Source organism: Anguilla anguilla, chromosome 9 (assembly GCF_013347855.1).
Source record: "Anguilla anguilla isolate fAngAng1 chromosome 9, fAngAng1.pri, whole genome shotgun sequence".
Classification (NCBI taxonomy): Eukaryota; Metazoa; Chordata; class Actinopteri; order Anguilliformes; family Anguillidae; genus Anguilla; species Anguilla anguilla.
In genome coordinates this window covers 37430580-37443267 of record NC_049209.1, presented here as the reverse complement: position 1 = coordinate 37443267, position 12688 = coordinate 37430580, and the positions used below count along the sequence as shown (strand labels likewise).

Below are 12688 nucleotides of genomic sequence, written 5' to 3'. Positions count from 1 at the left end.
GTGGCGACATTCCCAGGAAAAAAATGACAAGCGGCGCATAGTTAGTGATGCGTTTTCCATCACCCATCAGTGGTTGGTCCGCCAGAGAGGGTAGATGGAGCTAACGCAACAGGCTCGCTCTTCAACTCACTTGTGTGTGAGCGGCGTACTGTTTTTTTTCCGGTGTCTGCTAGCGTTACAATAAAAAAGAAAGAGGGGGGGGGGGGGGGGGGGTTATGGAACCCTAAAAGGTTTTTGTGTAACATGAGGTCATATTTGTTGATGTAGATTTCGCATTACATTTTATGACGATATAACGTTACTAAATTACATAGCCTAGCTATTTGCACAGCTAACGCTAGCTACCGGACCATGTCAAGAAAGGCAACATTAGTTTAGACAAAGTTGCGCACAGTAGCCATATCTCTCATATCAGGTAACGTTGCGTTAGCTAGCTAGCTAATGTAATTAACACAATCTAATGTCAGCTAACAATTAGAAAGAACGCTAGCTAACGCTACTGACTGGTACCGACCTCGCAAAACGTCTCTCGAATGCAATGCTACCTTGTTGCAACGTTGCAATGTAGCTAACTAAAGGTCAGTTCAGAGCAATGATTTGCAACGAGACTGGATCTCTGTAGGCTGGATGCAACTTGCAAAATTCCAAGACGTCTGATTGTAATCGTTCTAACTGCACTTGGCAATTTGACAAGGTGGGTCTTTTGAAACCCCAGGCAAAGGCTTCAGAGGTTCTGCAACTAACCAGTTCACACCGCTGCAATTTTCTCTGCAACATTCTAAAACCGTTTCGTCTTGTTGCGAATCATTGATCTGAACTGGCCTTAACGTTACCATTATATACATTGCCATCAAGTTCATCAATATATTACATTACATTACATTACAGGCATTTAGCAGACGCTCTTATCCAGAGCGACTTACACAACTTTTTTACATAGCATTTTTTATTTATTTATTTTTTTTTTTTTTTAACATTGTATCCATTTATACAGCTGGATATATACTGAAGCAATTTCGGTTAAGTACCTTGCTCAAGGGTACAACGGCAGTGTCCTACCCGGGAATCGAAACTGCGACCTTTCGGTTACAAGTCTAGTTCCTTACCCACTGTGCTACACTCCGTCCCCCATTATTATATTATATACATTATATATATATTATAATGATTGTAATAAAGCCATCTTTACACAGAGCATTAACCCCGGGGTATAGGTGGAGCAGAGCCGGTCTGGTTTCAGTGAAAGATGTCAAGCCAGAGAAAACTAAATAAAAAAATACGGCAGTATGGATTCGCGTTATTTTATTACGCTTCCTCATATGTTCCTTCAGCCTTGCTGCCCTTTCTTGATGAAATCTCCTTTGTTTTTGTTTTATTCTTCTTGTTCTGATTCTAATTTAACACCCAGTTCAGCTTTATTCTCGAACAGTTTAGCTAGCAAAACCAGAAACACCAGGGGTAACATTTTACAAGGCAGGGTTTCAAAAATATCACAACAATCATTCACGAGAAAGACAATGTTTATTGTGCACGAGATACATAAGTGCACGAGCAACAGCGAATCCCGCGGATTCTTCTCTGTAGTGTAAAGATGTTCATACCGGGCAAAAGGTGGATAAAGAACATCTGTGGAAATTGATCATCACTAATTCTACCCCAGGTCTGCTACAGCATTTTAATCCAGCTCGGCAGTGTAAAAACAGCTTAAGTTAGCCTAATGTTAGATAATGAATGAGTATGTACATAACGTTACTTTTATAACAACCATTTTTTATTCAGTAAATAGTCAGTGTTATAGTTGGCGTGGCCCAGGTGCCAACTGACTGACGTCACACAGGCGACACTGGTTGGATCCGGTTGGATCTCTGGGAAGTGAGGTCCAAAAACACACCTGCAATTACTGCTTTGCCATTAGTACCGCCAGAGAGAACAAAACGGAAATCTTCGAGATTGTAACTTTAAATACTCCAGCAAATATCTGATACCCTATACCACTTGGCAACAAGGCCATTTTTCTAGTACCTCTCTTGGTCTTACAGCACATTTGCTATTACAAATAATTAGCTAGTCAACTACTGAATTACATTCAAAACACAGGCTAAACTACATATGCATGTAAAGCTATAGACTACCTACTCTCTACAGTAATTCATAAACATCAAGCTGACATAGTCGCAAGTATATTTGTATGATACTGACGTGAATTAATTTAGATCGGTGACTGGACTTGACTGGACAAAACTTGGGTTTTGATGCACTTTGCTATGTGCTAATCCACTTTCTACAGAACTAGTAGTGCCCCACAGGCAAAATGCATTCTAAAAACAGATTCTTCTCCATGCAAGCAATCAATTTGGAATCAAGCACATTATGTGATCACTTAATCTGTGAAATAATTGAAAATCACCATCCCTAAAAGGAACTACATTTTGAGGCACGTTACTTTCAAAATATCTCCAGTGGCTTATGGCTTTTGGTCATAGAATTAATTACAAAACACTAATATTGCAAGGCTTGATGGTGAATGACAGATGGATAAATTTCACTCTTTGCCATTGTAAATAATTTAGCCAATTTTCCCTGGCTTTTTAAAGATAGAGGAATATTTGACCACTTCCCATAACTTTCCCATTACCTACCTCAGGTAGCTCCTCAGTGTCCGACAGGCCCATCGATTCCATGAAGATTGAGAAGCTGGTCAGGCATACATTCTTCACCTGAGTAAGAGGTATATATCCACATTGAGCTTTTCCAGCAGAACAAGGTGACACAAGTAGATATCAGATAAAAATATATTCTATGGCTGCTGGGCGGCTCATCCTGCTAGGCACTGCTCTGGTGCATAGATGGGCCACACAGCCCACTACAGTCCTTCGAGTTGACAGAGAATGCCGCGATAAACAGAGGTCAAAGGAGAATTGGCACACTCGTTTAAGCCGACAGAAAGGTCACAAATGTTCACATAACTGCTGTTTACAACATTGGTGCGCATAACGGCATGTCTGAACACACAATATGCCGAACCCTGAAACAGATGGGCTACAAGTAATGCTCAAAAGGCATTCATGGACTGAAAAAAGTTTTCAGCCAAGAGCAAATGTTTTTTTGTTTGTCTTGTTTTGCAGCTATCAACTAATCATTATAATGTAACATAACATTTATATATTCTTTGCTTAGTTCCTTGTCTTTCCCTTGGGTCTAAAACTAGCACCCGATCACCCTCCAAATGCAGGTAGATTATAACAGAACACAACGTAACATAACATAACATTATGACGAGAACAGCCCAAAAATGCTCACCATTTTCCAAACTAAATTGTACGTAATGCTCTAATTACCAACAGGCTAGATAGTATCTAACACTGTATCGAGCCTGGTCTTGAAAACCCCCAGAGTTTCTGCCTCTGCTACATGACCTGGCAAGCTATTCAACACATCGACTACTCCATGAAAAAAATGCTTCCCAATGTCTGTGAAATTTACCTTTCGCGTATTTCTCTTTGTCCCCTCGTCATACTAACAGAATTCAAGCCGAAGAATCTCTTGTAGTACACTTTGTTAATTACCTTTACGAATTTATAAGCCTCAATCAAATCACCCTTAAATCTCAATTTACTAAACTTGAAGAGATTAAGCATCTTCAGTCTTTCCGCATAGCTTTTGTCTTCCATATCAGTAATCACTTTGGTTTGTATTCGTTGAACCTTTACCAGAGCCACTATATCTTTCATGTAGTATGGTCCCCAGAACTGCACACATTTAGTCTCCTCAGATAAGATCCCTCCTACAAATGCTCATCCAAATCCACTCTGTAATACATCCTGTAATTCCTACTATCTTCATTTTGCTGATAAATTTCTCATGAGGTACCTTATCAAATACTTTTTGAAAAAAAAAAAAAAACCATGCTGGTTATTCCTTAGGATGTCAAGTTTCAAGAAACACTATTAACTTGTCTCTAATGATTGATTCTAGTATTTTACATGTGATGCAAGTTAAACTGACAGGCCTGTAGTTTCGTGGATCAGTACAGTCGCCTTTCCTATATACTAGTATTACATTACCTCGCTTCCAGTTCTCCAGTATTTCTCCAGTTTCTAAAGACAGTCTAAAATCCGCCAGTTTTTTTAAAGATGACCTCACCTAAATCCTTGCATACCCTTGGGTATATGTCATCAGGACCTGCGGCCTTATTTTCTTTAGATTATGTATTTTATCCAGTACTTGTTTACCCTTTATATCAGAATCTGCTAAGACATTCTGAGTACTGAATATGCCTTATAGACTATTTGCAACCTGTTCAAGTAAAACCCTCAAAGTAACTATTTAAGGAATCAGCAATATCCTTATTCTTATAAAGCAATGCTCCTTCCTTATTACTGCACCACCCTAAGCTGCTCTCCTGCTCGATTGCTTGTGTCTGACACGCACTTCCTGTTTGTGGTGGAAAGAGTGAGGAGTGTATGAAAAAGTTTGTTGCAGGATTGTATTGTGCTTTTAAGTGTGTATTTGATATTATTTTGGGCTTTTTGTTTAAACTAAACCCCCATATTATAAGTAAGGTAAGACGGGTTTGCTCCTAAGGTGAAAATCTTTGTTGCCATTAGGGGACAGGGGGGGCTTTTCCACTTTTTTCCTCAGTTAAGCACTCGGGCTAGCAAAACTGGCCGGTTAAATAATTTGGCCTCCTTCTTGCTGAACGTGGGTTTTTTCTGTGGTTTTTGAACCCCTCAGGAGCAAAATATTATAGTAGTTAAATTTGACCTTTTTGTTACATGCTAACATTAGCTGTAGTTTATTAGGGGTCCAAGCAGCGAAGCTGGTGGAACCCTATTGTATCTGTTAGGATTATTATTATTATTATTATTATTATTCTTATTTTTCTCCGCTAAAAGTGTCTGAGGCTCAGCAACCAAAAGTCCTAGAGCAACCAAATTTGGCAGGTGGGTTCCTATGGCCCCCCACTACTCAGGAACTAAAAATCACCTATGTCGGCCAGATGGTGGCGCTATAACAAAGGGTCATGCGTAAAAGGCCATAACTCCCACACCATAAGTTAGATCAACACAAAACTTCATCGACCTATGCATTTGAACGTGCTCTACAACTTTGTCATTGGCACCACCTATGTCCGCCATATTGTTTGCCCGCCATTTGGACTTTTTTATTAGTTGGGCTGCGGAAGAGCTGGAGCTCCAAATCTAAGTGCTACGACATCTAGTAAACTTCTTTACGGCAAGCGACATCCATGGGGACGCAAGTAATCTGACACCGTAGGGTCCAGTTTTTATCAGTGAGGGGAGCGTCTGAACGTCGGGGAAAAAAATGGAAGAAAAAAGTGTGTTACTAAAAGCTTTTTGACAGGATGAATAATTACTTTTCTTTGGCATGGGTCCTTTTGAAGACAATATCTGGTGAGTTCGTTTACTCTTTGAATCTGTCGTTATGCTGAGAAATAGCTAAACCATTTTATTGATAGTATTTGAGTTCTGTGTAAACGCGCCAAAACACGCTGGTATGCAACTAAGCAACTAAGGTTGGCAAGTGAGGTGACCTGCCCTTGTGCATTCTTTGTGGTTGATACAGCGCAAGCTTAGACTCAGTTGACTTCAGAAGCAATAGGTGTTCTAATTTGTAAATATTTTATTATAGGAAGATGCTGTATTGTTATTGAAATATGCTGTTTTTAGATTTATTTAAAAGTGAAAGACCTGTTTAAAGAAAATTTTTCTTTGCAATTGTTTAATTTTTTAAATATATTTAATATAGTTTTCTATGGTTTAGTGTTGTAACACTATAGGCCTATGCTTATTGATATGCTGAACAGGCTTCAACTTAAAGGTTGTTAATAAACCAGGTTTTTAATAAACCGTGAATTCGAAAATGAGGTCAACCCTTGTGGACATTACGTTTCTGATCAATTAAGGTAATTTCAGTATTGTTAGGTACTGAGTATTGAATCAGTATTGTTTCAGTATCAATTATCAGGATACTAAACCTGGCATCGGTATCAAAGTCAAAATTTTGGTATCATGACAACACTAGTGTGACGCCTTTTTTAGTTGCGGCATGGAAGCACTGCAGCTGTACACACACACCGGGCCATTCAAGTGTTACGACATGCCATCTAAGTGTTACGACATAGTAAAGACCTTTACGGGAAGCGGCCAGGACACATCCATGGCGACACAACCAAGTCATCTGACAGCGACTCTTAACACAAAATTGGCCATAAGTCCTCAATATTTTACGTCAGACACATATTCCAATCCATTGCTTATCATGATATTCAGTAGATATGTTGGGTGAAGGTATATGATCATGAGGACAAAGCCATTTTAAAATCGCTCCATAGGGGGCGCGATAGTGCCACTGCTTGGACCCCTCCCAACGCTGCTTGCGGCTTTAATTATAAAATTATAATCTGATTCTGGGTAGATGTTAGTTTAGTCTGTTCTGAGATAAACAAAATATTTCCTAGTACAGGGGTTCCTCCATTCATTGCTATTTAGTACAAAGATAGCCAAGTTAGTTGATTATAACTAGAGGGATTCTACTCAGGGTAGTTCATTTTAGTGTTATTTATTCAATGCTTAATGTTAGATAGTTAAAAGTGCCTTATTTTTGTTTATTTATTCTCCGGTTTCTGCTGCTAGTTGTCCGGAGCCACCTGCACACTTTCAATTTGAGGGCTTGGTGTCTCTGTTGCGCCATTTTTACATTCTAGCATTAGCTGTAGTTTATTATTAATTTATTCCAGCTACATTTTGGGTTGTTTTTTGTTCTGAGATATAATTAGAATATTGCCTAATACAAGTGTTCCTTCGGTCATTGCTACTTAGTATAAAGCTAGCTAAGCTAGTTCATTATAACTGCAGGGATTCGTTTTCATGTTAACGTTAGATAAAAGTTCCTCATTTATTTATTTTTCCTCTGCGGTTTCTGCTGCTTGTTGTCCAGAACCACCTGCACATTTTTTTAAAGTGAGGTCTTGGTGCTTCCATTTCAGCAGTAACTTAATCTAGACAGAGAGATAGGGTGATGGTTAGGGCCTAAAAATGTGGCCAAAGCTGTGTGAGGGTTGCAGGATGATCGCGCTTCTGGAAAGTGATTTCCAGGGCGAGTTTGTTTGCCACCATTGCCAACTGGTTGAGTTCAAGTTCAAGTTTATTATTACCCACATGAAAAGTGGGGTAGGTTCAAAATGACTATTCTTGAGGCGCAAAGTGAATTTATTCCAAAGGTAAGAAAGTAAGTTGAAGAAGTGCTCCCCCCAGTGGATAAACAAAGCCATACGGGATAGTTTGAGAAAAAAATCAAAACTGAATAAGATTATAAAAATAACAGCACTGAGAGTAATAGGGCTGTATATTGTAATGTGCGTGCTAAGGTTAAAAAATATCTACGGGAAGCCAAGAGGCTCTTTCAAAGACAAATTGCCGTAGATGCAAAAAGTAATCTGTGGTAGGGTGGGCGTGGTTTTGCGTTGGCTGCAGAGAGAGAGTGAGCGGGGCGGCTCTCGGACTCTACGCCACAGCTGTGGGGGATTGCTAATCAGCACGGATGTTTAATTGTTTGATTGATTGACAATGTGCTGATTACCTCGACAGTGAGCCTGGGCGCTTAAAAGGCGGTCTACGGAGGCAGACGGGGGGCTGACTGGAGACAGAGGAAGTGCTGCCAGAACCTGCAGCACAGCTTTGTATTTGTTACAAAACCGAAAGCCGCGTGACGGCCGCAAAATAAAAAGACGCAATCGCGTCCTGGAAATAAATCCCGTCTCTCTCTCGTCTGTTAAACCGAGCGGTGGCACTCAGCTTGCCACATAATCCTAAACACTTTTCAATACTGTAGTAGGAAAAGAAAAGTTAGAGGATATTAGGTGCATCAAAAATGAAGAAGCATTGCTTTCTGAGAATAAATACATTGCCAATGCCTTAAATAGTTATTTTGTTGAGTTTTACTAGAGAAGAGTTTACTAATAGACTGGAAGGCATATTCAGTACTCAGGAAGTCTTATCAGATATTGAAATAGAGGATAAAAAAGTACTACATTGTCAGACAAGCAAGGATTAATTAAGAATGTTAATTCCTGAATCCAGCGGTTCCAACAGTCAATGCCCTTGTTAAACTGTTCAGCACTCTGAATACTGAACCAAGTGATATTGCATGCTAGAACCCCTCACCTACGTGTAAAATATTTTATTAGATTTAATTTAATAATTATGTTTAAAATTAGAATTATCAATTAAATCACCAAATTATTTGATAGGTCAGTCTACAGAAAACTGGTGGAATCAACCAACAAGTCAAAACAAGCTGTATATCAGGTTTTCAGATTAAGTAATTCAATTCAATAAGAAGCAGTCAATTATATTAATGAATTGAAAACATACCTTATTTATTGAATGCAGGCACACTACTTTTAAATTACACAACAGAAGACATCCAGCAAAACATTAAACAACTAACCTAGAAATACCAGAATATAGAGAGAGAGACGGATAAGAGAAAGAGAGAGAGAAACGGATCGGCCAGACCTTGCCAAAGTATCACCCACTTCCAGTATAAGCGCCACAAGGAAACCAGCTAAAAGCACACAACCAAGGAACCACCACCAAAATAAAAAGAGCAGAACTCTTCTTCTTCCAGGCTCTGACACCAACGCAGCACATAAACTTTATCCTGTGGCAATCTTAAATACCTTACCCAGCACGGCTTGAGGATGTTTTGCCCTGATTGGGCGATGCTGAGTTAAGGTGTAGGATAGAAGGGAAGGGGGGTCAGACTAATTTATGACAAGGACTGGCCTACCTAAAGATTGCATTCAAACTTAAAGAGGACATGGGAAAGGGAAATGTTAGGTATGTAGGGTCTCCGACCCCCGATATGGTGTCTTGTGTCATCTGGTTTATCTCTTCTAGATTGTCAGCCTAGATTAGGGTATCAGTGATTTTATATTGCCCCAATCACATTTGCTTTGATGCTTGTGACGGGGAGGCCAGGCCACATTCTTATTCACTGATTCCCTCTCTAAGGCCAAAATCTAAACACTACATATCCTACATGAATTACTTAAACTTAAGACAAACAAGGCAGCTGGTCCTGATGGTATATACCCAAGGAGTACTCAAAAGCTGCGTTTCCACCACAGGAACTTTCCCCAGGAACTAGGAACCTTTTGAGGAACTCAGTGCATTTCCACTGCAGGAACTAGGGTCTAAGTTCCGGGGACTTCATTTTACCCCCAAATAAGTCCCTGCTCAGGGGGAAGGACTTTTGAATTAGAGGATGTATTTCAGACTGGATTCAGAACTGGCTACAGGGTAGAACACAAAGAGTAGTAGTAGGGGGATATTATCTGAGCAGGGAGCTGTTAAAAGTGGAGTCCCATAAGGATCAGTGCTGGGACCACTACTCTTCCTCATTTATATCAATGACCTCGACAGGGACATAAAAAGTACATTAACCAAATTTGCAGATGATACAAAACTGGGAGGCCCAGCTAATAGTCTGGAAGCTACTAAAGTAATCCAAGAAGATTAAAATAGAATCCAGAAGTGGGCGAAAACCTGGCAAATGAAATGTATTATAGACAAATGTAAAGTTCTGCATGTGGGAAATAAAAATAATAGGCAGCACCGCAGTTCAATCCCCGGCAGCGGTACTTCTGGCTTGGTCAGACGTTCCTACGAACACAGCTGGCAGTGTTCATGGGTGGGAAGCCAGTGAGGGTGAGAGTCCTGATCGTTGCATTAGCAACTCCTACTGGTTGGTCGGGGCGCTTGTCCAGTAGGGAGGGGATCTGGGGGAGATAGCGTGAACCTCCGCACGCGTTACGCTCTCCCAGTGAAACTCCTCACTTTCAGGTGAAAAGAAGCAGCTGGCGACTCCACATGTATAAGAGGAGACATGTGGTAGTCTACACCCTCCCCAGACGAACAGTAGGGTAGCGCATCGACCAGGACCGTGATACAAACGGGGAATTGGTGTAACGATTAAATTGGGGATTAAATGGGAGAAAAATGGCAAAAAATAAAAATATTAGGCAGGATCACTTTATGGGAGGAACAAAATTGGAATGTGCTCAGTTTGAAAAAGACTTGGGAGTAATGGTTAATCAATGCTTTTCAGGTTCTAGACACTGCACTGTCGCAGTAAAAAAGGCCAACAGGATGCTGGGATATATAACCAAAATCTTATACAATACATTTGTTAGACCACACTTGGAGTATTGTGTGCAGTTCTGGGGACCGTACTACAGGAAAGATATAGAGGCTCTGGAAAAAGTTCAAAGAAGAGCAACAAAATTGATTCCTGGTATGAAAGATAAAAGCTATGAGGAAAGACTTAAGATGCTTAACCTCTTCAAGCTTAGTAAAAGGAGACTCAGGGGTGATTTGATTGAGGCATTCATAAAGGGGATCAACAAAGTGAACTACAAGAGATTCTTCAGGTTGAGTTCTGTTAGTAGAACAAGGGGACATAAATGGAAATTAACAAAAGGTAGATTCCATTCAGACATTAGGAAGAATTTTTTCACACAGAAAGCAGTCAATGTGTGGAATAGCCTCTAGGTCATGTAGTAGGGGCAGAAACTCTGGGGATTTTCAAGACTAGGCTTGATACAGTGTTAGATACTAACTAGTCTATAGGTAATCAGAGCACTAATTTAGTTAGGAAAATGGCGAGCACTGTTGGGCTGAATGGCCTGTTCTCGTCATTATATTATGTTATGTTAAGTCAATTCTAAATGGGCTAAGATCTTCTTGTTAACTTACAAAGCTTTAAATGGTTTAGCCCTCGACTATCTCAGTGAGTTACTTATTTCTTACTCTCCTCCAAGAGTATTTCGTTCACAAGATGCTGGTTATGTGAAAATTCCATGTGTATCTAAAATTACGATGGGTGGTCAACCTTCTCTCATAAAGCACCTGTCTTATGGAACCATCTCCCCATGTATGTGCGGGCTTCAGACACACTCTGTCTAGGTGTAGGCTTAAAACTTACCTCTTTAGTCAGTCCTATATTTAGCCATTCCCACTGTCCTATAATCATGTTAAATGGTCAAATATAATCACAGAGGTTATGAAATTAAACATGGATGTCCGGCCTGGGTAGGGAGCTTAGCGTTAAAGTGTCAAGCTTGCTTTTATGGAGTGGACACACTAGTTAGCTTAGCCTCAAGTGTCAAGTTGGCCTTACGGAGTTGACACACTAGGTAGCTTAGCATCAAGTGTCAAGTTAGCCATAACCTTGTCTTCTCTGTTTCTCTTTCCATGGGGCTCCCGCCCCTTACCACACCCTGAGTTCAAAGACTGCTCTAGCCTGTTTCCAGCTGAGTCCACGGGAGAGCACCAACCCTGTCCCTCACTCTACAGTCTCGGACTCCTTCAGCCCTGTTTCAGCCCTGTTTCTCCACTGCCCATCCCTTGAGGCAGCCTGGAGCTCCAGATCAGTCACCCGGCTCCTCTAAACTGAACTATACCATTTGGTCATCTATTATTCCTGTTTACTTTCACCTCAGCTGTTACCTGCTTAACCCATTCTATTTGCAGTGATAGATCCCTAGTTGCCTTTCTGCCACATTCCATTCTACTGCTACTTTACACCAGGCTAACCAGTATAGCCAGGTTCCTCTCAAGATTTCTTCCCATTGTAGAGTTTTTTCTCACCACCATTTGAGGGTTCTCCCCCCCACTGGGAGATTTTACCTTATGTACTTGCTATTTTGGGGTTCAGAACTGCTGTTTGCTCTATTTGCTCTTTTTGCTCTGATTCTTGCCTTGCTACTCTGTAAAGCGTATTTGTTGCAGCTTTCCGTAAAAAAGGCTAGATAAAAATAAAATTGTTTCGATTTTGATTTGATTAGTGTCAGATTTGTCTCACAAAATTAGCTACCAGCATGTAAAAATGTAACATCAGTCAATCACTAGCACAAGTATCCTAACTAAACAAGCAAAGTAAACATTCGAAATACACACAAATGACATTTAAAACAAACTATGAGAGGAGAAACTTAAAAACCATAAAAATTTTCTTGGCAAAATTTTCTTTTTAGTAGCCATTTTCCATTGCCAGGTATAAAATATACAGTTAGAGACAGTTAGAGGAAATTAACTCATTCTGCTCTACCGCAAAAACACAATACTAAAATTCTAAACTTCTAAAATTCTAAAAAAATACTAAACTTTTTCATGACACAGCAGAAGAAAATTTTTAAATAATCAATGAATTACTTAAGCTTTCTATTTACAAAGCTTTGATAGTCCAAGAGCCCATGCGTCAGCCCATCTTGCTGGATGGAGAATGAAATAAAGCAGAGTAAAGCACAATATTTTTTGTTTATTGTTAATTACATTTTTTTGTAAGCCACATCAAACGGATCCATGGGCTATATCAGGACCAGATGTCATAGGTTCCCCACTCCTACTCTTAGAGGGTGCAGTCTCACCTCATCCACACTGCACTCATTCTCCTTGCAGAGGGTCTCCAGAAGATGCAGGTTCACTTCAGGGGAGCGGGGTTTACCTTTGCTGTGATTGCGCCGGGATGTCCGAGTCATGGGCTGAACCAGCCTGTTTGTAGCCGTTTCTGTGGGGAAGGGTGGTTTGTTATTTGTGAGATAATGACTGATTTGACGTTCACTGTTAAACAGGAAGTTTGCAATGTGTTGATTACAGTGAGC

General features: G+C 40.2%; 1 protein-coding gene across 2 annotated transcripts in view; it reads right to left on the bottom strand.

Moving 5' to 3' along the window:
• Window positions 1-12688, bottom strand: part of rb1 (retinoblastoma 1) — a 199872-nt gene that overhangs the window by 87603 nt on the left and 99581 nt on the right. For both annotated transcript variants that reach the window (XM_035432080.1, XM_035432081.1), the window contains exons 8-9: window positions 12455-12594; window positions 2640-2717 (exon numbers count right to left, since the gene is read on the bottom strand). In XM_035432080.1, the coding sequence (XP_035287971.1) occupies window positions 2640-2717; window positions 12455-12594 (218 nt within the window). The remainder of the gene's footprint in view (window positions 1-2639; window positions 2718-12454; window positions 12595-12688) is intronic.